The sequence below is a fragment of the Salmo salar genome, chromosome ssa03, assembly GCF_905237065.1.
Source record: "Salmo salar chromosome ssa03, Ssal_v3.1, whole genome shotgun sequence".
Lineage (NCBI taxonomy): Eukaryota > Metazoa > Chordata > Actinopteri > Salmoniformes > Salmonidae > Salmo > Salmo salar.
Genome location: NC_059444.1, coordinates 41,321,543 through 41,348,225, shown reverse-complemented (window position 1 = coordinate 41,348,225; position 26,683 = coordinate 41,321,543). Strand labels below are relative to the sequence as shown.

Genomic DNA, 26,683 nt, shown 5'->3' with positions numbered 1-26,683 from the left:
AGAGTTAGAAAGTGGCTATCAGAAGATTTACAATGTAAGTTTACTTTTAATCCGACTATTTCAAGACATGGCATATGAGGGTGCAGTGGGTTGGACCATTCTTTTGTTATCAATAATTTAGAAAAAAAACGTTACCTAATTGGAAATATTTTAATTTTTTTTACTTCATATGTTGGTGGTGCTGGAGATGATAAATATGAAGTAGACATTTTTTTAAATTTCCCTTTAAAAACTGGAAATCACATGATCATTAAGACAGTGGATGAATCAAACGCATTATTATTTAAGTATTGAAAAAATGTTGGCTACAGATAAAATAGAACAATTGGCATAAAGTATAACATGCCCTAGAAATATATTTTTAAATTGAGAACAAACAAGATGGGTATGGATACTGTGGGAACATGTAGGTTTGGGCAAGTATGATATCATTCATGTTTGTAATCTTTATTCGTCTTTATGTCAAAAGTTGGAAAGTTTGGGAAGTCCCAGCCAACATCATGTCTAGTTTAGTGGTTCCATCTGTGAAATGTTAAGTCGTCGAATGTCTTAATAACCTCTTACATCTAGACGTTCCGCTAGCGGAACACCTGCTCCAATATCCAATGATGGGCGTGGCGTGAAATACAAAGTCCTTGAAAATCCGAAAACTTCAATTTTTCAAACATATGACTATTTTACACCATTTTAAAGACAAGACTCTCCTTTATCTAACCACACTGTCCGATTTCAAAAAAGGCTTTACAGCGAAAGCAAAACATTAGATTATGTCAGCAGAGTACCCAGCCAGAAATAGTCAGACACCCATTTTTCAAGCTAGCATATAATGTCACAAAAAACAAAACCACAGCTAAATGCAGCACTAACCTTTGATGATCTTCATCAGATGACACTCCTAGGACATTATGTTATACAATACATGCATGTTTTGTTCAATCAAGTTCATATTTATATCAAAAAACAGCTTTTTACATTAGCATGTGACGTTCAGAACTAGCATTCCCACCGAACACTTCCGGTGAATTTACTAAATTACTCACGATAAACGTTCACAAAAAACATAACAATTATTTTAAGAATTATAGATACAGAACTCCTTTATGCAATCGTGGTGTCCGATTTTAAAATAGCTTTTCGGTGAAAGCACATTTTGCAATATTCTGAGTAGATAGCCCGGCTAGCTATTTTGACACCCACCAAGTTTGGTACTCACCAAACTCAGATTTACTATAAGAAAAATTGGATTACCTTTGCTGTTCTTCGTCAGAATGCACTCCCAGGACTTCTACTTCATCACCCAATGTTGTTTTGGTTCCAAATAATCCATAGTTATATCCAAATAGCGGCGTTTTGTTGTGCGTTCAAGACACTATCCGAAGGGTAAAGAAGGGTGACGCGCCCGGTGCGTTTCGTGACAAAAAAATTCAAAATATTCCATTACCGTACTTCGAAGCATGTCAAACGCTGTTTAAAATTTCTCGTAAAAAAGCGATAATATTCCGACCGGGAGTCGTTGTTTTCGTTCAAAGAGAGAGAAAGTAAGATGGACTCTTCTCGTGCACGCGCACACCAGTCTCATTGTTCTCAGATCGACCACTATCCAAATGCGCTACTGTTTTTCAGCCAAGGCCTGCAAAGTCATCATTCAACGTTCTGGCACCTTCTGAGAGCCTATGGGAGCGTTAGAAAATGTCACGTTACAGCAGAGATCCCCTGTTTTGGATAGAGATGATCAAGAAGGCCAAGAAATGGTCAGAGAGGGCGCTTCCTGTTTGGAATCTTCTCAGGTTTTGGCCTGCCAAATGAGTTCTGTTATACTCACAGACACCATTCAAACAGTTTTAGAAACTTTGGAGTGTTTTCTATCCAAAGCTAATAATTATATGCATATTCTAGTTTCTGGGCAGGAGTAATAATCAGATTAAATCGGGTACGTTTTTTATCCGGCCGGGAAAATACTGCACCCTATCCATAACAAGTTAAACTAAATCTTTCCGCCCCCCAAAAAAAGAATGCCGAATTTGATTTTTTCGGTTTATAAAAGGTTTTCCCGCTTCGTGCCTTCTGACCAGCTGAAGAGTGGGATCCATCCATGTGTGTGTCAGCAGCAGCAGGGGGTTAGGAAATACAGTAACAACACGTCACATAGCATCTTAGCTACAGTTGAAGACGTAAGTTTACATACATGAAGAGCACTTTTTGGCATTTGCTGTATGATCAATGAGAAACTCCATATTGCAAATGTACGGACCATACTTACTAGACGTCCGCAAATGTTTGTAAAATTCGCGGACGGCGGCGGGCCGTGCACCGGGGCCAGATCTTCCGGGAAGATATCGAACGAAGTCTCTCGGACATTCGGTTTCCGTTTTATAAAACTTTGGTCATTTTTCCGCTGTCCCGGTAAATTCCAGCAGATGGCGAATGGAATCTTATTGCAAATGTACAAAACATCACCAATCACGCCGTGGCCATTTGTCCTAAACGGAAAAGACTTTGAAGATGAAACTTGGTGAGCATAGGTTTGGCATAATGGGCAGTTAGCCCTGAACAAGATGGCGTCGAGGCCTCAACGTTTTTTGAGTTAAGGCAATTTTTCTGTGATTAAAGGTCAAAAACGAAAATAGAGCGCTAATTTGACCGCTTCACGTCAAAGTACATGAACCTACGGTGTCAGGAAAAAAAGAACCAGCCATTTATCTATCGTAATTTAAGAGAAATCGTACAATGTACAATTGGTGATGTTAAAAAATAAATAAAAAATGTTCCCCCTAAAAAGTTACAGATCCAGTTGCAGCGTGTTCAGACGAATCCGTTAAGGCGGGTTTCGGAGCTCTGCGAGATTTGTGATTTTCTGAAATAACACACACTCATTCAACCCTTTGTAAATAAGTCCGTTCTTAACGTAAAAACTTAAAGAGACTACCCCAAGGAGGATATGTGTTTACTTTCGGCTTCCTGTGTCAACCGGAAGTGCCTTAAAATGGTGTCATAGGGGCTGTTTCGAAGGGTTAACCTGTTATGGCTAGGGGGCAGTATTTTCACGGCTGGATAAAAAACGTACCCGATTTAATCTGGTTACTACTCCTGCCCAGTAACTAGAATATGCATATAATTATTGGCTTTGGATAGAAAACACCCTAAAGTTTCTAAAACTGTTTGAATGGTGTCTGTGAGTATAACAGAACTCATATGGCAGGCAAAAACCTGAGAAGATTTCATGCAGGAAGTGGCCTGTCTGACAAGGTGTCGTTCTTCTTGTCTCTGTTTATTGAAGAGTGAGGATCTTAGCTGTCCCGTGACACTTCCTACGGCTGCCATAGGTTCTCAGAAGGCGGCAAAATGCTGAATCGTGGCTTTGCAGGCTCTGGCTGAAAAAAAGTAGCGCGTTTGGGTAGTGGCTGGTTACAGTACTGTGAGACTCAGGCTCGTGCCCACGTCGACCGAAAGCTTTGTTTTCTTTCCTCTGTTTAGCTAAATGGACATTCCCGGTCGGAATATTATCGCTTTTTTAACGAGAAAAATGGCATAAAAATGGATTTTAAACAGCGGTTGACATGCTTCGAAGTACGGTAATGGAATATTTAGATTTTTTTTGTCACGAATTGCGCCATGCGCACGACCCTGATTTACCATTTCGGATAGTGTCTGGGACGCACGAACAAAACGCCGCTATTCGGATATAACGATGGATTATTTTGGACCAAACCAACATTTGTTATTGAAGTAGCAGTCCTGGGAGTGCATTCTGACGAAGACAACAAAAGGTAATCAAACTTTTATAATAGTAAATCTGATATTGGTGAAGGCTAAACTTGCCGGGTGTCTAAATAGCTAGCCCGTGATGGCTGGGCTATGTACTTAGAATATTGCAAAATGTGCTTTCACCAAAAAGCTATTTTAAAATCGGACATATCGAGTGCATAGAGGAGTTCTGTATCTATAATTCTTAAAATAATTGTTATGCTTTTTGTGAACGTTTATCGTGAGTAATTTAGTAAATTGTTAGCAAATTCCCCGGAAATTCCCCGGAAGTATGCTAGTTCTGAACGTCACATGCTAATGTAAAAAGCTGTTTTTTGATATAAATATGAACTTGATTGAACAAAACATGCATGTATTGTATAACATAATGTCCTAGGATTGTCATCTGATGAAGATCATCAAAGGTTAGTGCTGCATTTAGCTGTCTTCTGGGTTTTTGTGACATTATATGCTAGCTTGAAAAATGGGTGTCTGATTATTTCTGGCTTGGTACTCTGCTGACATAATCTAATGTTTTGCTTTCGCTGTAAAGCCTTTTTGAAATCGGACAGTGTGGTTAGATAAAGGAGAGTCTTATCTTTAAAATGCTGTGAAATAGTCATATGTTTGAAAAATTGAAGTTTTTGTATTTTTGAGGAATTTGTAATTCGCGCCACGCCTATCATTGGATATTGGAGCAGGTGTTCCGCTAGCGGAACGTCAAGATGTAAGAGGTTAAAAAGGTCAGATCTTTTCAAAACTTCAAAGAAAAGCTCACACACACACACACACACACACACACACACACACACACACACACACACACACACACACACACACACACACACACACACACACACACACACACACACACAGAAAGGATGGAGTGACACAGTGCGGGGCTTAAAGATACACAGAGCCTGCAATGGCATTACCATAATCTCTAGGCTGTGCCGAGTTCAACGAGATGCCCCGCTTGACCGTAGCTCGCTCGGTCTGAGCGCAGCGACCGTGAAAAAAAGAAGGCCCAAAATGAAGCCTGGCCCTAAATTTCAGGTGCTTTTGGGTGACAGCGGGAGAACCGTTAGGGTTAGAAGCACAATTCAACCTCAGGAACGTTCCATTTGACCCTTGGGTCTTGACTTGATGTGCATTTGCAATATGAAAATGTACAGTGGAGCGCGCTCGCCATCTATTGGATTTTTGCTGTGTGACCATTTGAGTGGTATTGGACACCATGTATATGTTTCGTACAGTGACAATATGTTCCCATTCATTTTTGTACATTTCAGGGGGGTCTTCCCTTACATTCATTTAGGTTGGAATCATTAAAACTCGTTTTTCAACCACTCCACAATATCTTGTTAACAAACTATAGTTTTGGCAAGTCGGTTAGGACATCTACTTTGTGCATGACACAAGTAATTTCTCCAACAATATCACAATTCCCGTGGATCAGAAGTTCACAAGTTTACACGAGTCCTATATCGACATAACCTGAAAGGCCACTCAGCAAGGAAGATGCCACTGCTCCAAAACCGCCATTAAAAAAGCCAGACTACAGTTTGCAACTGCACATGGGGACATAGATCGTACTTTTTGGAGAAATGTCCTCTGGTCTGATGAAACAAAAAATAGAACAGTTTAGCCAGTGAGGCACGGGGGGTGGCTGCATCAGGTTGTGGGGGTGCTTAGCTGCAGGAGGGACTGGTGCACTTCACAAAGTAGATGGCATCATGAGGAAGGAAACGTATGTGAATATATTGAAGCAACATCTCAAGACGTCAGTCAGGAAGTTAAAGCTTGGTCGAAAATGGGTCTTCCAAATGGTCAATAACCCCAAGCATACTTCCAAAGTTGTGGCAAAATAGCTTAAGGACAACAAAGTCAAGGTATTGGAGTGGCCATCACAAAGCCCTGCCCTCAAGCCTATAGAAAATCTGTGGGCAGAACTGAAAAAGCGTGTGCGAGCAAGGAGGCCAACAAACCTAACTCAGTTACACCAGCTCTGTCAGGAGGAATGGGCCAACATTCACCCATCTTATTGTGGGAAGCTTGTGGAAGGCTACCTGAAACGTTTGACCCAAGTTTAACAATTTAAAGGCAATGCTACCAAATACTAATTGAGTGTATGTAAACTTCTGACCCACTGGGAATGTGATGAAAGAAATAAAAGCTGAAATAAATCATTCTCTCTACTATTATTTTGACATTTAGCATTCTTAAAATAAAGTGGTGATCTTAACTGACCTAAGACAGGGAATTTTTACTATGATTAAATGTCAGGAATTGTGAAAAACTGAGTTTAAATGTATTTGGCTAAGGTGTATGTAAACTTCCGACTTCAACTGTATCTGTGTGTGTGATAGGTAATGAGGCAATAGCGTAATAGAATAATATTAATGACAGTCCCATACAGTATGAGACCAGTACCTCAGTGACAGAGGGAGAGCTGTGATACGTAATGGTGTAGTAGTGTAAAAGTAATAATTACATTATGAGAGAAGAATACCTCAGTAGTATATACCTACAGTGTATGAAGGAACAATAGTAGAGTAGTAGTACCTCAGTAATGGAGGAAGAGCTGTCTGAGCCTGACCCTGAGGAGCTGAGCTTGGACACGTTGTCCAGCGAGATAGACTTTCCTCGGTTCCTGAGTTAAGAGATAGAAATATGTAAACTGTAAACACTGTTAGAATTCAAGACATTGCTATAAGATATTGATGAAAAATAAATGAGAGAATGGGGAAAGAAACAACTGATGTATATCTACCTAGTGATCCAAGATCATACTGAGGGGACATTGAAGGGTCTTAACAGGTATGGTTGAGAGAAACACTAAGACATGACCTAACCAGTGATATAGAGGTAAGAAAATAGGTGGGTAAACGATGTTCGCGGTGAGTAAAGTAACGCTCCCTATACCTTCAATGCCTTTTTCCGCAAAATGTGAGTCAACACCGGTGCATAAATGGTGTTTACTCTCCACTTCACCACTGGACATAACATTATGATAACATCACATAATAATATGTCATACAGCAGCAACCCCTCCATGCGTTTATCCCTGGGCCGCTGGATCTCAGGGCTGGAGTCTTCCGGATGTCCTCCCTCCCTCCTGCTCTTCCACCTCTTTGCATGCTCCTTGATATCCTGCAAGTGGGAGTAGCGCTCCAGGGTGCCTGTGTGAGGGGACAGGCTGGTGAGCGCCCCCTCTCCATCCCTGTTAAAAAACATAATATGGATTGGATTTACAGTACCAGTCAAAAGTTGACACCTACTCATTCAAGGATTTTTCTTTCTTTTTGCAATTTTCTACATCGTAGAATAATATTGAAGACATCAAAACTATGGAATAATACATATGGAATCATGTAGTAACCCCATTTTTTTTTTAAACAAATCAAAATATATTTGAGATTCTTCAAAGTAGCCACCCTTTGCCTTGACAGCTTTGCACACTCTTGAATGAGTAGGTGTCCGAACGTTTGCATGGTACCGTACATGGTGCTTTTCCACCTAACAAAACACTTTACACTGAATAATAACAGATTTATACAATATTTTTCAGCAGGTGCTAAAACACTTAATTTGCATTGAGGTGGGTGGGAGACTGGGCGCTCACTTCATCCACTACCAATATGTAGAGAGCAACCACCTGGGGGATGCCACTGCCACCTAATCTGCCACTGCAGACATCAGCTATCACAGTGGATAGGTCAGAGGTGAAGGATGGGGTGAGCGGGAGAGAGGTGAGGGATGGGAGAGAATTGTACCTGCCAGCCTTGGGGTCCAGGGGGAGGGAGAGAGGTCTGTGGAAAGGAGGTGGAGAGCCTCTACCCTCTCTCTTCTCCAATTCTGTGTTCCCCTGGGTAGCCTCCTGTCTGTTAACCTCTGGGCCTGGTTGGAAGCTCCTATTGCGGCTTGGTTCCAAACTGTGCTGCCTCTTCAGTTCCTTCCTCTCCAGGCTTCTCTGGTGCTGGGTCTGGCGCTTGGGCGGTAGCTTGGGAGAGGGCTGGGTCTGGTGCTTGGGCTGCAGCTTGGGCTGGGGCTTGGAAGGGAGCTGGGGAGGCATGGGCTTCTCTACCTCAGCCTTTGAGCTAGAAGTAGGGTCAGATTCAGGGCCCTGAAGTTCAAAGTTCTATAACTTTATTGTACATTTTTAGGATATAAAAAGATGAGTCTTAGTACCTGTTTCGACCTTGTTTGTTCCTGATCAGTGTTTGCATCTTCTTGATGCTGTTCCTCTTTCTGAGGTAGTCTGTCCTCTTCTGAGAGCCTCGCCACGCTGCCTGGATCACTGTGGCCGCACGGCATCTGGTGTCCGCCCGGAACGCACGCCAACATCGCTATAGGAGAAGATGAGATCAACTTTATTATCCCTGAGGGGAAATTTGGCTAGGACACAGTAGCCGCACCGCTGTAAAAATACATTCATCTTACCCTACCACACAGGGGCTTTTTATACAGTGCTCCCTGAAAATTATATTACAAGCGCTGGGATAGGTCTTGTACACATTGTTGTGATTTTAAGCAATAGTTACCAGTGTGATCATGGTTTCTGCCATATAGGTACAAACCTGTATTCTGATGGCGGCGTCTTTCTTGTAGAGGAAGTGGCTCCTGCTGAGACAGGCCCTGAACCAGCGCTGCAGGATGATGATGTGACGCATCACTTCCTTGTTCAGGGTGTCCTGGAGATGCTGCTTCACCCTATCCTTCAGGAACACCTGGGAGAAAAAGGACATTTAGATGGGACTACATGTTTAATATAAAGTCAAATTATGCTTTTAGTTGTTTAAGCAAGAATTACTAAATCACTTTTCAGCTTTTCTATGGAGGCTATAATGGCTATAATGTAAAGTGTTACCTTGGTTTTCCCAATCTGGTATGTGCTCCGTCCTAGGCCCATCTTCTGCAGCAGGTTAGCTATGTCCTCTGGTGCTGTGGTGGCTTCTTTAGGCAGCAACACTTTGAACTGCTCTAGGAACTCTGTGAAGGTGAACTTGGCGTTGTAGCCAGACTTCTGGATGCGTACCGTCTCCAACATGCCTGTGTACCTCAGCTGCTGTTGCACCAGAGCATTGTCAAACAGCATCTCCTTCTGCAAGGAACACAAAGAGTTGCATCACTGAATGCATTAAACAGAGAAATTCTGTCATCAATACTGACTTAAGCGTCTGCTAAATCAGGGGTTTACAAACCGTTCCTCGGAACGTTCCATATATTTGAACTATTCCAGAGCTAGCTAACCTGATTCAACTTGTCAAGTAATCATCAAGCCATTGACTAGATGAATCAAGTGTGCTAGTTTAGGGATACAAAATTGTGATGTCTGGGGGTCCCGGAGGAAATTTGAAAACCACTGTGCTAAATTGACAAAATGCAAATAAATTTAAGGGTTGGGGTTAATTCAGGAAGTACACTAAAATTCAAATTCAAATTCTCTTCAATGCTTTTCAATTAGAAAAATTCTGAATTGGAATTTGGTTTACTTTCTTAATTTATATGGAATTGACCCCAACCCTGGTAAATACTGTATCGTCCTAGGTATTCCCTTACGGAAAAACCACATGAATTTCACGTGATCACATGTGAAGTGTTCCAAAAACATGTTTTCACATGTGAAATTTCACGTGAAATGATGTGACCTTTTCTTTAAGGGATAGACATAGACAATCTTTATACAGTACATGTAATCCTACCTTCTCAGCATTGGAACGGATACAGCGGATGAAGAAAGGCTCTGCTTTCCCCACAGTCTCCAGCAGCTTATTGAGAGACGCCTGCAGAATAACATTACAATATATTACACCAGTTAGCTGAGGTAATGCTGTTTACAGCTCCCATTAGTGATCTTTAATGGAGTTTTAATGACATACACACAATGCTAAGACAAGCTCATTGTTCTGGTCAGCTCTCAGTGGGAGGAGGCTGGTGTGCATGCGGCCTGTGTGTGTGCATGCGGCCTGCGTGTGTGCATGCGGCCTGCGTGTGTGCATGCGGCCTGCGTGTGTGCATGCGGCCTGCGTGTGTGTTGGGAAAGCAGACCTGGAACTGAGCGCTGATGCTGGGTGGTTTCTTCCTCTGATGTGGGTGGAGCAGAGAGCGGGAGGCGCGGTCATGGAGCGTCAGGCCTACGATGTGCTTCAGGGACCGAGAGTTCATCAGATTCTGTAGGACGTACCACATCAATCAATCAATCATCATCACACATTGTTACACAACTACAATGACACAGTATTGTAATATGATTATACATAGGGCCAGGAGACTGTCCTGTCTATGTGAACTGTAAAGACAGTACAGAAGTAACATAAACCAATAAAAAGACCCAAGAAATCACTTCTTTGATAATGGCAACTACTAATACATTACCGTAGGAATGAGCTGCTTGTGCTTGCTGGCCTTGCTCTTCCTATGGGGAGAAAAGACAAGAGAGATGGTGGTGACCTGGATTTTACAGGCAAGATGGGTGACAATTATCTATTAATGGCCAATGATAGAGTTGGCTACAGCAGGCTAGCTTTCAGCATAGTTTCTTGTTGATAATGTGCAGTATGTAACACCCCATCAACAACCTGGCTCCTGCTTTTTCCCTCCAGTCCACTTACTTCTTTTTCTCGTAGTTGGCAAAGATGTCCTCGAACACCTCCAGAGGATTGTCATCGGACCGATCGAACGAGAAGTCCAGTAGGGAGCTGTGGCTGGAGAAAAATGTTAGTTGAATCGGATGACGCAATCTCTATTGTACTCCACACTGTCTTTTCCCACCTGGACAAAAGGAACACCTACGTGAGATTGCTGTTCACGTTCAACACCATAGTGTCCTCCAAACTCATCACTAAGCTGCTAAGAACCCTGGGACTGAACACATCCCTCTGAAAATGGATCCTGACGGGCCACCCCAGGTGGTGAGGGTAGGCAACAACACATCCGTCACGCTGACCCTCAACATGGGGGCTCCCTCAGGGGTGCGTGCTCAGTCCCCTCCTGTACTTCCTGTACACCCACGACTGCGGCCACGCACAACTCCAACACCATCATTAAGTTTGCTGACGACACGAGTGGTAGGCTTGATCACTGACAACGATGAGACAGCCTATAGGAAGTAGGTCAGAGACCTGGCAGTGTGGTGCCAGGACAACATCCTTTCCCTCAACGTGGGGAGGACCAAGGAGCTCATCGTGGACTACAAGAAACAAAGGGCCGAACATGCCCCACTCACATCGACGGGGCTGTAGAGGAGCAGTTCGAGAGCTTCAATTCCTCGGTGTCCACATCAATCAGAACCTATCATGGTCCAAACACACCAGCACAGTCGTGAAGGAGCCTGAAAAGATTTGTCATGAGCCGTCAGATCCTCAAAAGGTTCTACAGCTGCACCATTGAAAGCATCTTGACTGGCTGCATCACCGCTTTCTATGGCAAGTGCTCATCATACGACCGCAAGACGCTACAGAGGGTAGCATGTACAACCCAGTACATCACTGGGGCCAAACTCCCTGCCATCCAGGACCTCTATATCAGGCGGTGTCAGAGGAAGCCCCCAAAAATTGTGAAAGACTCCAGCCACCGAAGTCATAGACTGTTCTCTCTGCTACCACATGGCAAGCGGTACAGGAATGCCAAGTCTGGGACCAAAAGGCTCCTGAACAGCTTCTACCCCCAAGCCATAAGACTGTTAAACCGGTAATCAAATGGCTACCCAGACTGTATACATTGACCCCCTTAATTATTTATTTCTACACTGACACTCCCACACACATGAAGACACACACTGTCAAGCCCACACCTGTTGTATTTGGCACATCTGACCAACAAACTTTGATTTGATGCGTTTGGCTGGAACAAAAACCTGCCCCTACATCATCCCTCGGTGGATACGATAGCACACCCCGGGACTAAGGCCTCCTGTCTCTTCTCTTTAGATGACGGTGAAACATGCTCAACTATAACGTTGCAACTGTAACGAGTGGCAGCATAGTCTCTCTCCTCTTACCTGGACAGTCTCTGCAGAGCCGAGCTCGGTCTCCTCTTCAGTTCCCCTATAGACCGACGGGAGGTGCATTTCACCAGACCTGTAGAGTAAACAGGCCTTGCCATGTTAGTCATCTTATCATCATCGTCGCCACCAAAGTGTAGCAAGTCATATCTCAAGAGACTCATAACCTGACCAGAAAAGAAACTAAACTCTTGACCAATTACAGTTATATGCTAATAAAAAGGACACCGTTTTCTCTTGCCCAGCCAGTTCATGTAAACGTGAAATACCCTGATTGGACAGGTCTAGGAGAGAGGGTATCTAAAGTGAAGCCTACCTGGGATTGCCCGGCGGCTTCCAGCCTCTTTGAAGGCCGCTATGATGCGTATGGTGGCCCGGAGGATGCCCCATCGGAACACTGCCACCGGGTCTGACCCAATCAGCTGACGCATGAATGCCCGCTCGCTGCTACGTAGCAATGCCACGATGTCTGGACGCATGTGATCCGTGTTCTTCTTCCGGAAATCCTGATCATGATAAGGAGAGGAGGGGAAGAGGAGAGGTAGAGAGAGGGAATGAGAGGAGATGACGAGGGAGAGGGGTTGAGAAGGGAGAGAGACACAGGGATGTAGAGAGGAAGAGGAGAGGTATGGAGGAAGGAGGAGAGGAAGGAGATGGAGAGGGAGAGGGACACAAGGAGAGGAGGAAGACAGGATAAAGAAAGGGTTGGAAGGAGGACAGTTAGCTGTGTGATGTCCTTTTGACTGACAGTGTAGACTAATAGGTTGCTCCCCTTGCCCTTTCTCTACCTTGATCTGGTATTTGACCTTCCCAGCGAAGTGTTGGATGACGAAGGCTGGTAACATCACTGTGGTGGGGACGAAGTACGGGTTGTCTTGATGCTGCTGTTTGAACTTGTCCAGCAGAGTGTCATCCGTGGCCTGGGGGAGACTAAGGACACAAAGACTGGGTTAGGTAAAAGCAATAGAGGAAGCCAACCAGTAAGCTTCTTTTCACGTCCACTTCCTCTAAATCAGTGGTGATAAAGGTATAAGACAAGAAGTAACTACAGACTACTGAGATACAGCCCTTGCAGACAGGGCCAAGAGATTTTCCTGACCCTGTGACCTGACTAGAAACACTCTGGGCCCTAGTTTTAGGTTCAAACTCTTGGCCCTCCCAGACTTACTTGCTCTCCTCATCCAGTAGGTGGAAAAGCCCAGTGGGTTTCTGGCTGATCAGATGGATACAGCCCAGGTTGTCCGTGTAGTCTATGGTACTCCAGCTGATCCCCTCTGCCTGGTACTCCTTCTGGAATAGATGGATGGACGGATGGATGCGTGAATAGATGGGTGGATGAATGAATAAATGACTTTATTGATTCCCAATTAGAGATGATTTAACTTCACATGAAGGTACCCTTTTATGGGGTGAAGGGTTTATAATGCATTCAGTTGTGCAACTGACTACTTATCCCCCTTTCCCTTATAGAGCTCACCTGCTCCAGCTTGAAGATGTGCTGGTTGAAGTAATACTGTAGTTTCTCGTTGGCGTAGTTGATGCAGAACTGTTCAAAGCTATTCGTCTGGAAATCCTCAAAACCAAATATATCCAGGATACCTATGGACAAACACTAAAAATAATGTTAATATAAATATTTTTTTCCTGCTTACTTAACGGGCCCTTCCCAACAATGCAGAGAAAGAAAATAGAGAAAATAGAAAAGTTAAATGTGTAATAATAAAAGTAAAACTAATACTTTCTAAAGCTGCGTTGAAAGGTTGTCAAACAAATGTAGGGGCAGCACTTTTTACTGGAAGTGAAAGTTACAGATTGTGGCTTTAAAGCTGCAGTGAAAGGGTTAGGTTAGGGTTAGTACAGTGACAAGCTGTCTCTGGGTTAGGGTCAGTACAGTGAATGGTTGTCTTACAGAGACGGCCTCCTCCATGTCTCGTCTGTTGAGCAGAGCGTGGTTTATGTGCAGGACAATCCAGTCAAACAGAGAGCTGTACAGAGACTTGGCCATGGAGTCCCGTGCTGTCACAGCCTAGGAAGCACAATAACAAGACAATGATTGTCACAGCCTGGGTAGGACAATAACAAGACGACAATAGTTACAGCCTTGGTAGGACAACAAGACAACAGTAGTCACTGCCTGGGTAGGACAATGACAAGACGACAGTAGTCACAGCCTGGGTAGGACAATGACAAGACAACAGTAGTCACAGCCTGGGTAGGACAATGACAAGACAACAATCGTTATGGCCTATAGGAAAACAGCAAGAAACACCACAAAAAAGGGCTGCAAAGCTAACAAGAGCCATATAAGTCCACAATACCAGGGCACCAATTTTTTTCTGACCACATGTGACATGACAAGGAAAATATCCAGGTCCTGGCTATAACTACATTCTGGAGTTTTCCCTTATGTCATGTGAGGAAGAAAAAGGAAAATAAATGTAACAGGTGTTAGAACCCCTACTTCTTTGAGAGTGTAGTGTAACACTAATTTGTCATTGGCTGTTGTTTGTTTCCTCTTGGTCAAAGCCTCCACAAGCAACTCCTGTTTGACCTATGAGAACAGAGCAGATTATCAGTTAACGCTGTGTACAGGTGTTCCTCTAAGCAGGTGAGACTAAAGATATTGATTGATTGAATGATTACACAATAAATATATTGACTGATTGATTGATTCCTCTACCTTGAGCAGGTCAGACAGGGTTGAGAGGACATCTGCTGGCCCCGCTTCCAGCCCCTGGCCGTCTTCTGATTGGGTGTATGTCACGTTGCCCAGATACAGGATGGCAGAGAGCATGGAAAATATCCTACACAGAAACGCACGATTATTATACAATACACCAGGATTACTGATCATATCATATCATAACTGGTCCCGTGTGGCTCAGTTGGTAGAGCATGGTGTTTGCAACGCCAGGGTTGTGGGTTCGTTTCCCACGGGGGGCCAGTATGAAAGAATTTCATAAAATAAAAATGTATGAAATGTATGCATCTGGATAAGAGCATCTGCTAAATTACTAAAATGTAAAAATGATATCCTGCACAAGAAAACATAGGGCACAATACACCTGGATAACAGTTTCACACACCATGAGTGCCTCTCACTGGCTAGTAGTATGAGTTATGGCATCATCCTTATTTCAAGGATAGAATACATATATACACGCATAATCGTTTACAAGCTACCATATAATTACGTTGAGAAACAGCCACAGTAGGCCACTAGGTGAGCAACTAAGTTCTACTGTTCCACCTGCCACACCCGTCAGGCCATGATCAGATGTCTGCTGCTGAAATGTTCCCTGCATTATTCTCCTGCTAGGACTGACAAGCTCTAACCTGCTGCGGAAATGGGAGAGAGCGGTGGAGTTCTTGTGGAGTTGCAGTGTTACATACAGACTGTTTTAGTTCCATCAGGTGTGACTGTGGCAGAAACTCTTCATGAAAAAGATAATATCAGGGATCATGACAGATGACAAGAGTATGGAACAGGTGACGTGAAGAGGAGAGGATAAGGTTTGAGATATCTCTATAAACTATAGTTTGTCTCCCTCTGTCTCCTACACTCTCTCTCGCCTCGCTCGACTGAAGAGTTAACCCTAAAAGTATCCATACGTACTGTTTCTTAGTGGAGGGCAGGAATCCCACCATCTCCATGGCCTGACGAAGCCTCTCGAACTCATGTCTGAGATCCTCAGCGTCTTCTAAATGAAAGTACTCCTGAGCAGAGTGACAGAGAGTATTTTAATTTAATTTTTTAAATCTCAATACACTTAGACAGAAAAAATGAGAAAATAGAGAGACAATTGACAGAAAATAAAGACAAAATACGAAGACATGCTTTTAGCATCTGTATTGCTGGAGTACAGGCTTATGGACTTTAATGGGTTACAGAGTTAATGTTTGCAGTTAATTCATGGAGCTGTATCTAAAGATATTTTATTTGACAGTTATTTACATATGTAAGAGTACTTGTATTAAAATTCTTGTGATGGAGATTAAAAGAACTATGTACATATTTCTGTTGCATTGGATTACGCTATTGACGCAAGTACCAGAATGCCTTGCGTCAGAAATGAAGAAAAACAAGAACGCGCCAGTTATGTACAAGTGATTATCCTGGCTTTCGCTAGCAACTATCTTTTATTGTTTTGTAGAATCTAAAGTGATAAAATGTATTGTGAACAAGTATTATTACTAAAAACAAGCTTTCATCTCACAACCAAAGTCTCGAGTCATTAATTTGATAGTTATTCTATACACAGACAGGTATTACCCTGATGACAGATAGACGTGCACTAACACATCATAATGTAACAGTCAGAGCCACTTGATAGGGCAGTATTGACTAGAGATTAACTCTGTTTGACACTAACATGCTGACCACACCGCTCACATCGCGTGCAAGAGTGTTGCAAAATAAATGTACACATACACGTTATTCAATCATTGCACCCACACTGCTCACGCGCCTCAGCGAGCTCCTGCATGGCCAGGCGCTAAAATAGAAATAGGTTCTATTTGTGACACTCAACGCGCTGCAAGTCCGGCCTCTCCCATCTCCTAATTGGTGTGTAGGAGCATCTACCCACGTGGGTGATTGAAAGATGAACTGACATCCACACTCCAGTCGGTTGTAGTAATGCACCGAAAAGTTGGTTGCCAACCGTCCAAAGAAGTAAAAAAGAAGCCTGTGGAAGGAGGAGAGATGACGAGAAAGGAATTCGGTTTACCGTTTTATCTGTGGATTAATTGTAGGAGTAGAGGACCTTGTGCATTTCATTTAAAATAACAACCCAATGTTTATATCACAGGACAAATTAGCTAGCAACAGCAAGCTAGCTAGCTACATTGCCATGAATGTTTAATGCTTTTCGACCTGTCCCCACATTAATCATTGGTTCAGAGTTTGTTTTGATATTTCAACCCGCGTGTCCTGATCGTGTCTGGTGTGGGGGTACAAAATCAACATGTGAACGCGTGCATTCGGTTTGGTCAGCATGTAATGTTTGTCCCAAATGTCACCATATTCCCTACATAGTGCATTACTTTTGATCAGGGTCAATGGCACTCTATTCCATACATAGTTTGCACTACTTTTGACCAGAGTCCTGTGGGCCCTGTTCAAAGGTTGTGCACTACATAGGGAATAGGGTGCCATTTGGGACACATTTGAATAATAAATACAGCAATACGGTAGAGCTCTCCAGACCAGGCTTTCTATGAAAAGTTATACAAGTACTGACTTCCATACATGCTCCACATCTTTTTTTTATCTTAAATTATAAACATAGATTTCTGCATATTTCTCACAGATATACTGCACTGTATTAATATTGCTCAGATGGATTTACAGCACAATGTATATCATATACACACACATCTAAGAATAAAGATCACTATAGGAACGTTCTCACTGGAACACCCCGCACTCTAAGTTGATTGCAGCCCCGGGATGTTTGTAATAGGGTTTAATATTTTCCCTGTATTTTACACAAAATGTTCCCTCCCGAGAATAAATCACTTTCTCCCGGGTAACCCGGTATTTCTTGCCAAAACCGGAAGTGATAGCTTTGATCGGCATGAAAATTCAGGCCTGACGCTACCTGAGCCAGATGAACCCTACGTTAAAAATACATTTTATGAGACCAAGCCCAAATGATTGTGCCGTTATGCAATACATAATGGGCTATAGGCTACCGCACATTACGCACAACAGAAAAACGTAAAGGCCCATAGATGTATGCTCTCTTAGGTAAATAAATGAAACACGCTCCTGTAATCATTTTGAGTGTGTACCGTATTACTGTACTGTGATGCTGGTGCAGGACATGCGGCCTGCAAAGTTACAATTATAGGCTAGCGAATTTGATTTAAAAAAAATTGAAATCTAATAGGGCCTATGTCACATTTTTATAATTAGTAGGCTGACATATATAGCCTACCTTTCATAATATTTCCCCTAATGTTGTGCAATGTGTTTGAGAGCGAAGTCTTGCATCTTGCTCATTTCAATATCTGTGGTGCAGCTACTGGCAACGTATTTCCGCTGAAATAGTTTACCTTTAACTTAAATAAGATTAGTTGTTCTTATCTTCATCATTGTAATGACATGCTTGAATAATATAGGACTAGAATAAGATGCAGACGGCTTTCACTTCATGAACATTGAATGGTTATGGGTCTGACATGAATAAATAACTGCTATAGCCTATTGCTGTCGCGCATTCTCTTCTTTCAAACTCCCAACGAGTTCGAAAGAATGTATTTAACATTCAGCAAACAAGAGCAAACTTGCATCCCTGCTCAAAAAAATGTCCAACAAGCTATTCTAGTTATTCGAGGCCAGAGGAGAGCAGGTGCGTATTGTGTAAGAGAACATGATGACAGAGGCTATAAGTTAGAAGCTTATGCATATTAACCCATCATTCATTAGGTAAATACACTGGGTGTACGAAACATTAGGAACACTTGTTCTTTCCATGACATAGACTGGCCAGGTGAATCAAGGTGAAAGCTATGATCCCTTATTGATGTCACTTGTTAAATCCACTACAAGCAGTGTAGATGAAGGGGAGGAGACACGTTAAAAACCTCCCCTTTCGCCTAAAATAACATACCCAAATCTAACTGCCTGTAGCTCAGGATCTGAAGCAAGGATATGCATATTCTTGATACCATTTGAAAGGAAACACATTGAAGTTTGTGGAAATGTGAAATGAATGTAGGAGAATAACACATTAGATTTGGTAAAAGATAATACAAAAAAAACATGTTTAAATATATATTTTTATCATCTTTGAAATGCAAGAGAAAAGCCATACTTTCAGGTAGGAGTCTAGGTGTAATTTAGATTTTGGCCACCAGATGGCAGCAGTGTGTGTGCAAAGTTTCAGACTGATCCAGTGAAGAATTACATTACTACACAATATTGTGTATCAAATCTGCCAGGAGTTTGCCCAAATGTGCCAAATTGATCAATTGATACATTTTCAAGTACATAACTATAGAGAACATACAAAAATGCTATGGTAATAAAAAATGTAAGTTTACACACTCCCACACATCTAGATGGCCGGGTAGGGTGGGTGTGGAGCCAGAGACAGCAGTGGGATCAAACTGTAGACCTCAGTTCCTACATTTGAACAAACATTTATTTTATAAAACTATGCTACATTTTATCACAGGGACCCTCAGGATGACAAATCAGAGCAAGATTACTGAATGTAAGTACATTATTTACCATCAGAGGTGAATGTATCAAACCAGTTGCCGTGATAAAAGTTGTTGTTGTTGTGCACTCTCAAACAATAGCATGGTATTTTTTCCACTGTAATAGCTACTGTTAATTGGACACTGCAGAAAACTTAAATTGTTGTTAATCTTTCTGCCCAAATAAGACATGTCTATGTCCCAGAAAGTTGGCTGTTGTATACGACGCCATTCTAGCCACATTGGCGCACGTTAGCAACAACCGTCCCCGTTTAGGGACACCCATCCCGTAGAGGTTAAAGAATGATTTTTAAGCCTTGAGACATGGATTGTGTATGTGTGCCATTCAGAGAGTGAATGGGCAAGACAAATTATTTAAATGCCTTTGAACAGGTTATGGTAGTAGCTGCCAGGCACATCAGTTTGTGTCGAGAACTGCAATGCTGTTGGGTTTTTCATGCTCAACAGTTTCCTATGTGTATAAAGAATGGTCCACCACCCAAAGGACATAAAGCCCACTTGACACAACTGTGGGAAGCATTGGCGTCAACATGGGCCAGCATCCCCGTGGAACGCTTTCGACACCTTGTAGAGTCCATGCCCCGATGAATTGAGGCTGTTTTGAGGGCAAATGAGGGGGTGCAACTCAATATTAGGAATGTGTGTGTTCTTAATGTTTTGTACACTCAGTATTGAATGTATTACCTGAAAGGGGTAGATAGGACATCCATCCATCCATCTTGAACAGAATTATCTATTTTGGATACAATTTGAATGGGATGGATGGAGAGAGAGTACGACTGAGAAAGTGCTCGCGGGCGCACTGATTTAAAGCAACGATATTCGAGTGATTGACTGTTGTCACACCCTGACCTGAGAGAGATGGTTTATTTCTCTAGGTTGTTAGGTCAGGGTGTGGGGTGGGCATTCTATGGTTTATATTTCTTTGTGTTGAGCCGAGTATGGTTCCTAATCAGAGGCAGCTGTCTATTGTTGTCTCTGATTAGGAATCATACTTAGGCAGCACTTTTTTTCCACCTTTAGTTGTGGGATCTTGTTTTTGTGTAGCTGCCTGTGAGCAGCCCAGAACGTCATGTTTTGTTTTCTTCTGTATTGTTTTTGTTGAATTTCTTATTTATTGAACTTGTGGAACTCTAAGTGTGCTGCGCCTTGGTCTACTTATTTGGACAAGCGTGACAACTGTATTAAAACTCTGCAGCTGCAATAAAAAATTTAAATCTTTACAATACAAAAATAAGGTTACCCCCAAAACCCAGATGGAGATGTGTAAATTAGACGCACATTCAGTCCTAATATTGGGCTAGTGCAGGCCTAATCGTCACAAGAAAAAAAAGTTACCAGCTAATGAGATGATACATGCATTGTGAACTGCACTCCATACTGACATGCACTGTCTGTCCCCACCCTGAGCGTTGATGATTGATCATGTAGATAGCAAAGCAGAGAAGGCCATAGAGAAGCCAGATATAGACATCGCATATCATTTAACAGTTCTATTTCACATCATGCTGTTCATAGAAATAATTTATTATAATTGACCAGTTTCTTGCAGTTATTCATCCCGGGAAATGGTAGTGGGTTTGGTTGGGAAATCTCAGTAACCCGGTTCCCGCTATTAAACCCTAGTGTGTTATGATTATGACGTTAATGAACTCAACTGAACTGGTGTTTACCCTGTGTTAGTGTGTGTGAGGGAATGTGTGTGTGAGAGAGAGAGAGTGAATGTGTGTGTGTGTGAGAGAGAGAGTGTGAGTGTGAATGTGTGTGTGGGAGAGTGAATGTGTGTGTGTGAGAGTGAGTGTGAATGTGTGTGAGAGAGTGAATGTGTGTGTGTGTGAGAGTGAGTGTGAGAGTGAGTGAGTGTGAGAGTGAGTGAGTGAGTGTGAGAGTGAGTGAGTGAGTGAGTGAGTACCTGTTGTAGATATGTGTAGTCGTCAGGCTGCAGCAGACTGAACTCTCTCTGCTCCTCCTTGGATGCTCCCACCAGCAGGTAGTAGAACACATGGTAGTTCCTAGAGGTCAAGGGTCAGAGGTCATACTGTGTGTGTTTCAGTCAGAAGCCCCCACCAGCAGGTACTAGAACACGTAGTAGTTCCTAAAGGTCAGATGTTAGAGGTTATACTGTACTGTAGAGAGGGCAAGGAGTTTTTTTCTGACTGCATGACCTTGACCAGGAACAATTCCAGGCCTTAGTTATAGGCAACAACTACTGTAAGGCTCTGGTTATTCCCTGGTCAGGAAAAACATAGGTCCCCAGTCAGACTGTTAATCATTAGTGTGTGTATATATAGTACATGAATCTGTAATAAACATTGTAACGTGATTCAAATGGTGTGATTGTGTGATTTGTATCATATTGTACAATAGCTGATGAAACTAACACTAAACTTTTTTTTAAATGTACTTATCAGTGTTATTACCTAATCGTTGCTGGTTGAAAATACAATCTACACAGGACCATCTAATCAGCAGGTTTGCATGGGCGGGAGTTTCAGCTTGCCTGGTGAAAATAACACCAGGTGGTAAATTGGTTAATAGACCAATAAAAAAAAAGTTCCACTCCCAGACAGTCCTAGTAAATTTTGCTAAAAAGCAACATTTGTCAATTTTAATTGAAAACTTTTACAGTAAAGTACTTAACTGTTACCCAGAAAATATTTTATATTTATTTAAAAACGCTGCACTGGGTCTTCAAAGCTGGAATCCTAAATAGTGAAACCGCAACGTCTGTTTGGGTTATTACAACAACAAAGAAGTGACAGCAAAAAACATTTTTTTACACCCCTCAGACAATATAGAACAGCAGAATATGTACTGCAATTTTTTTTTACCATGCTGCTCACCTGTTTAGTCAACAAAACAAAAACAAAGGCGCTGGGGGCGTTTCCCCTTATGTGGAGTCCATCTTTAAGTGTTTCCATCATTAGTTTCCATTTTGCAGCAAGAGAGTAATGTACAGTGGTGCTATCACTTATACCTTCTCTATGCTTTTCCGCATGATTTGAATTAAAGTCTACTTCACTTTCTTATTAAGTTACACTTCAGACCAGGGTTCAACTTTAAATAAGGGAAGCTAATAAAATAACAAGCATTTTATGCACTACAGTCACAGGAGCGCATGCTGTTTGTGTGGCATTAACCCTACAGCCTGTGAAAGTAAGAAGTTTGATATGATGCTGCTACGACAAATGAAAAGCTTCTGTACAATTCACGATCTGAGCGTGAATTTCCTGAATTTGTGTTGACACCTTCATAAAAAATTATTCTTGGATGCACTCATTTCAATATCCTAAACAAGGACTCATTCAGTAAGGGACAGAGTCAAAATTTAGATAAGCCAGAGTTGCACCTGCTTTCGCTTGAATCATTAATTTACGTCAATAGCGGGAAAATGTTTGTCAAGCGCCAGTTCTTCCCTTCTACTCCATCTATACCTGTGTGTGTGTGTGTGTGTGTGTGTGTGTGTCAGATCTCTGCTAGTCCAGCCATACCTTTCATTCTTAGCTCTGAACACCAGTCGACACTTCTCCAGCAAGTACTTCTCAACTACCGCCCTGCAAGGGAGACACACAGATCAATCAATTCAAAATCGATACCAACAACTGATCGAAGTGTGGTTTGTGTACAAATGTCTGATTTATGTACTTATGTCTGATTTCTAAAATAAAGCCAAATGAGTGTTCTGTGAACTAAAAAGAAAGATTATGACAGCAGTCATGTTTGAGAGATAGGCTCCCTTCACTGTGACACTGGCAGCTAGGAACTACATAAATAAACCAATTCAATTTTACCCAGAAATTCACTGATGAAAATGTGGTTGCCATTCAGTGAGGAAATATAGCCTGGTCCCAGATCTGTTTGTGCTCTTGCTATAAGACGTTGGCAAGAAATCAGAAACAGACAGGCACCCAGGCAAGCCTAAATTTTTTTTTACCATCGCACTGATTTAAAAGTGAATGGTATCTTGTTTCTGTGATGATCCAGCCATCATGCAGCGACAGGTGTTGCTATGGTATGAAATATGTCATGCAATACATGATAACACAAACACACTGCCTCACCCTCTCACCACCCCACTCTCTAGATAGTTGACCCGGATGAACTTCCCAAATCGGCTGGAGTTGTTGTTCTGTGCCGTCTTCGCGTTGCCAAACGCCTATTTAGAAACAGAGCGAGAGGAGATATTATTTACAGTTCCAAAAACTGATGAGGTACTCTAAAGGGCTGAGTCGCCATAAGCAAAATCTAATACTTGGCATTTTTAAAAACACTACAAATACAGTACCTTCAGAAAGTATTCATACCCCTCGACTTATTCAACATTTTGCTGTGTTACAGCCTGAATTCAAAATGGATTAAATATATTTTCTCATCCATCTACACACAATACCCCATAATGACAAAGGGAAAACGTGTTTAGAAATTTTGGCAAATTGATTTAAAATGAAATACAGAAATATTTAATTCACACAAGTATTCACACCCGAGTCAATACATGTCAGAATCACCTTTGCCAGCGATTACAGCTGTGAGTCTCTGGGTAAATCTAAGAGCTTTGTACACCTGGATTGTACAATAGTTGCACATTCTTTTTAAATTCATCAAGTTCGTTGTTTATCATTGCTAGACAGCCATTTTCAAGTCTTTCAAGTCTTTCAATTTAAGTCAAAACTGTAACTAGGCCACTCAGGAATGCATGTCGTTTTGGTAAGCAACTTGTGTACGTGCATTCGGGAATTTTTTCCACATTGTTACATTATAGCCTTATTCTAAAATTGATTAAAATAAACATCTCATTCTACACACAATAACCCATAATGACAAAGCAAAAACAGGTTTTTAGAATTAAAAAACAAAAATACATTATTTACATAAGTATTCAGTCCTATGAGACTTGAAATTGAGCTAAGGTGCATCCTGTTTCCATAGATACTCCTTGACATGTTTCTACAACTTGGAGTCCACCTGTGGTAAATTCAATTGATTGGATATAATTTGGAATGGCACACACCTGTCTATATAAAATGTCCCATAGTTGACAGTGCATGTCAGAGCAAAAACCAAGCAATGAGGTCGAATAAATTGTCCGTAGGGCTACGAGACAGGATTGTGTCGAGGTACAGATCTGGGGAAGGGTACCAAAAAATGTCTGCAGCATTGAAAGTCCCCATGAAAAGTGGCGTCCATCATTCTTAAATAGAAGAAGTTTGGAACCACCAAAACTCTTCCTAGAGCTGGCCACTCAGCCTAACTGAGCAATCGGTGGAGAAGGGTCACTCTGACAGAGCTCCAGAGTTCCTCTCTGGAGATGGGAGAACCTTCCAGGAGGACAACCATCTCTGCAGCACTCCACCAATCAGGCCTTTACGGTAGAGTGGCCAGACAGAAGTCACACCTCAGGAAAAAAAAGGACATGACAGCCCGCTTGGAGTTTGCCAAAAGGCACATGAAGGACTTTCAGACCACAAGAAACAAGATTCTCTGGTCAGATGAAACCAAGATTGAAATATTCACCATCCCTATGGTGAAGCATGTAGGTGGCAGCATCATGCTGTGGGGATGTTTTCCAGCGGCAGAGACTGGGAGACTAGTCAGGATCGATGGAAAGATGAATGGAGCAAAGTACAGAGAGATCCTTGATGGAAACCTGCTCCTTCACCTTCCCACAGGACAACAACCCTAAAGCACACAGCCAAGACAACGCATGAGTGGCTTCGGGACAAGTCTCTGAATGACCTTGAGTGGCCCAGCCAGAGGCCGGACTTGAACCCGATGGAACATCTCTTGAGATACCTGAAAATTGCTGTGCAGCAACGCTCCCCATCCAGCATGACAGAGCTTGAGAAGATCTGCAGAGAAGGGGAGAAACTCCCCAACTACAGGTGTGCCAAGCTTGTAGCGTCATACCCAAGAAGACGCAAGGCTGTAATCGCTGCCAAAGGTGCTTCAACAAAGTACTGAGTAAAGAGTCTGAATGCAATATGTTTATTTTTTATAAAAATGTGCAAAAATTCTAAAAACCTGTTTTTGCTTTGTCAGTATTGGTATTGTGCGTCTATTGATGAGGGAAAAAAAATATTTAATCAATTTTAGAATAAGGCTGTAACGTAACAAAATGTGGAAAAAGTAAAAGGGGTCTGAATACGTTCCGAATGCACCGTACACATATATTTGGTCTTGTGTTTTAGGTTATTGTCCTCCTGAAAGGTGAATTTGTCTCCCAGCGTCTGTTGGAAAGCAGACTGAAGCAGGTTTTCCTCTAGTATTTTGCATGTGCTTAGCTCTTTTCCTTGCCGGTTACAAGCATACCCATAACATGATGCAGCCACCACCATGCTTGAAAATATGAAGAGTGGTACTCAGTGATGTGCTGTGTTTGCTCCAAACATAGCGTTTTGTATTCAGGATATAGGTTATTTCTTTGCCAATATGTTTTGGAATATTTGTATTCTGTACAGGCTTCCTTCTTTTCACTGTCACTTAGGTTAGTATTGTGGAGTAACTACAATGTTGTTTATCCATCCTCGTTTATCCATCCTCAATTCTCCTATCACAGCCATTGAACTCTGTAACTGTTTTAAAGTCACCATTGGCCTCGGTGAAATCCCTGAGCAGTTTCCTTCCTCTTAAGAAGGACACCTGTATCGTTGTAGTGATTACTTACACTTTGAATGGTGTAACTTCACCATGCTCAAAGGGATATTCAGTGTCTGCTTTTTTTGTTTGTTTACCCATCTACCAATAGGTGTCCTTCTTTGCGAGGCATTGGAAAAATCTCCCTCATCTTTGTGGTCGAATCTGTTTGAAATTCACTTCTCGACCGAGGGACCTTACAGAGAATTCTGTGTGGGGTACAGAAATGCTGCAGTCATTAAAAATATCATGTGAAACACTATTGTTGCACACAGATTGAGTCCATGCAACTTATTATGTGACTTGTTAAGCAAATGTTTACTTCTAAACTGATTTAGGATTGCCATAACAAAAGGGGTTGAATATTTATTGTCTCAAGACATTTTAGCTTTTCATTTTAAATAACATTTCCATAATTCTACTTTGACATTATGGGGTATTGTGTGTAGGCCAGAGAAACAAAAGTCGCAATTTAATACATTTTATATTCCGGCTGTAACACAACAAAATGTGGAAAAAGACAAGGGGTGTGAATACTTTCTGAAGGCACTGTAAATGCTTCACAATTCACAAAAAGTGAAATTAGCTGATAAGGATATCATAGAACCAAACGTATAAGATTTCCTAAGCCTGTGTTTACCACACACAGAACTCTGCTATTCAACCAGAAGGCTTCTTCATATTCCGAATATATTTCGAACGACGGCTTCTGGTAAGAGTTGAGGGGGAGGGGTGTGTTTCCCTATAAACAATTCCTGTTGTACCAAAATTGAAAACAAAATGTCCACTTTGACATTATGGGGTATTGTGTGTAGGCCAGAGACACAAAATCATCATTTTATAAATGTTAAAAGGCTGTAACAACAAAATGTGGAAAAAGTCAAGGGGTGTGAATACTTTCTGAAGGCACTGTGTTGCTGTGAGACATTAACTAAATCTGTTTGACGAGCGGATACTGTACATTTAAAAGGTCCAATGCAGCATTTTGTTTATTATCTCAATATTAAATCATTTCTGGGTAACAATTACCTGGGAGCGGTTTGAGTGGGGAGGTGAAAAGGGTAAATTTGC

The 26,683-nt window shown here is 41.9% G+C and overlaps 1 protein-coding gene across 11 annotated transcripts in view; it reads right to left on the bottom strand.

Moving 5' to 3' along the window:
- LOC106600513 (unconventional myosin-IXb) overlaps nucleotides 1-26,683 on the bottom strand; it is an 80,891-nt gene that overhangs the window by 29,504 nt on the left and 24,704 nt on the right. For all 11 annotated transcript variants that reach the window (XM_014191933.2, XM_014191930.2, XM_014191929.2 and 8 more), the window contains 22 exons: nucleotides 23,041-23,135; nucleotides 22,471-22,533; nucleotides 20,892-20,991; nucleotides 15,366-15,466; nucleotides 14,430-14,553; nucleotides 14,211-14,300; nucleotides 13,659-13,775; nucleotides 13,227-13,361; nucleotides 12,918-13,039; nucleotides 12,538-12,679; nucleotides 12,066-12,255; nucleotides 11,747-11,825; nucleotides 10,359-10,451; nucleotides 10,123-10,162; nucleotides 9,796-9,918; nucleotides 9,450-9,530; nucleotides 8,615-8,848; nucleotides 8,325-8,474; nucleotides 7,936-8,093; nucleotides 7,521-7,844; nucleotides 6,785-6,967; nucleotides 6,310-6,397 (listed from right to left, as the gene is read on the bottom strand). In XM_014191933.2, coding sequence (XP_014047408.1) covers nucleotides 6,310-6,397; nucleotides 6,785-6,967; nucleotides 7,521-7,844; nucleotides 7,936-8,093; nucleotides 8,325-8,474; nucleotides 8,615-8,848; nucleotides 9,450-9,530; nucleotides 9,796-9,918; nucleotides 10,123-10,162; nucleotides 10,359-10,451; nucleotides 11,747-11,825; nucleotides 12,066-12,255; nucleotides 12,538-12,679; nucleotides 12,918-13,039; nucleotides 13,227-13,361; nucleotides 13,659-13,775; nucleotides 14,211-14,300; nucleotides 14,430-14,553; nucleotides 15,366-15,466; nucleotides 20,892-20,991; nucleotides 22,471-22,533; nucleotides 23,041-23,135 — 2,832 coding nt within the window. The remainder of the gene's footprint in view (nucleotides 1-6,309; nucleotides 6,398-6,784; nucleotides 6,968-7,520; nucleotides 7,845-7,935; nucleotides 8,094-8,324; nucleotides 8,475-8,614; nucleotides 8,849-9,449; nucleotides 9,531-9,795; nucleotides 9,919-10,122; nucleotides 10,163-10,358; nucleotides 10,452-11,746; nucleotides 11,826-12,065; nucleotides 12,256-12,537; nucleotides 12,680-12,917; nucleotides 13,040-13,226; nucleotides 13,362-13,658; nucleotides 13,776-14,210; nucleotides 14,301-14,429; nucleotides 14,554-15,365; nucleotides 15,467-20,891; nucleotides 20,992-22,470; nucleotides 22,534-23,040; nucleotides 23,136-26,683) is intronic.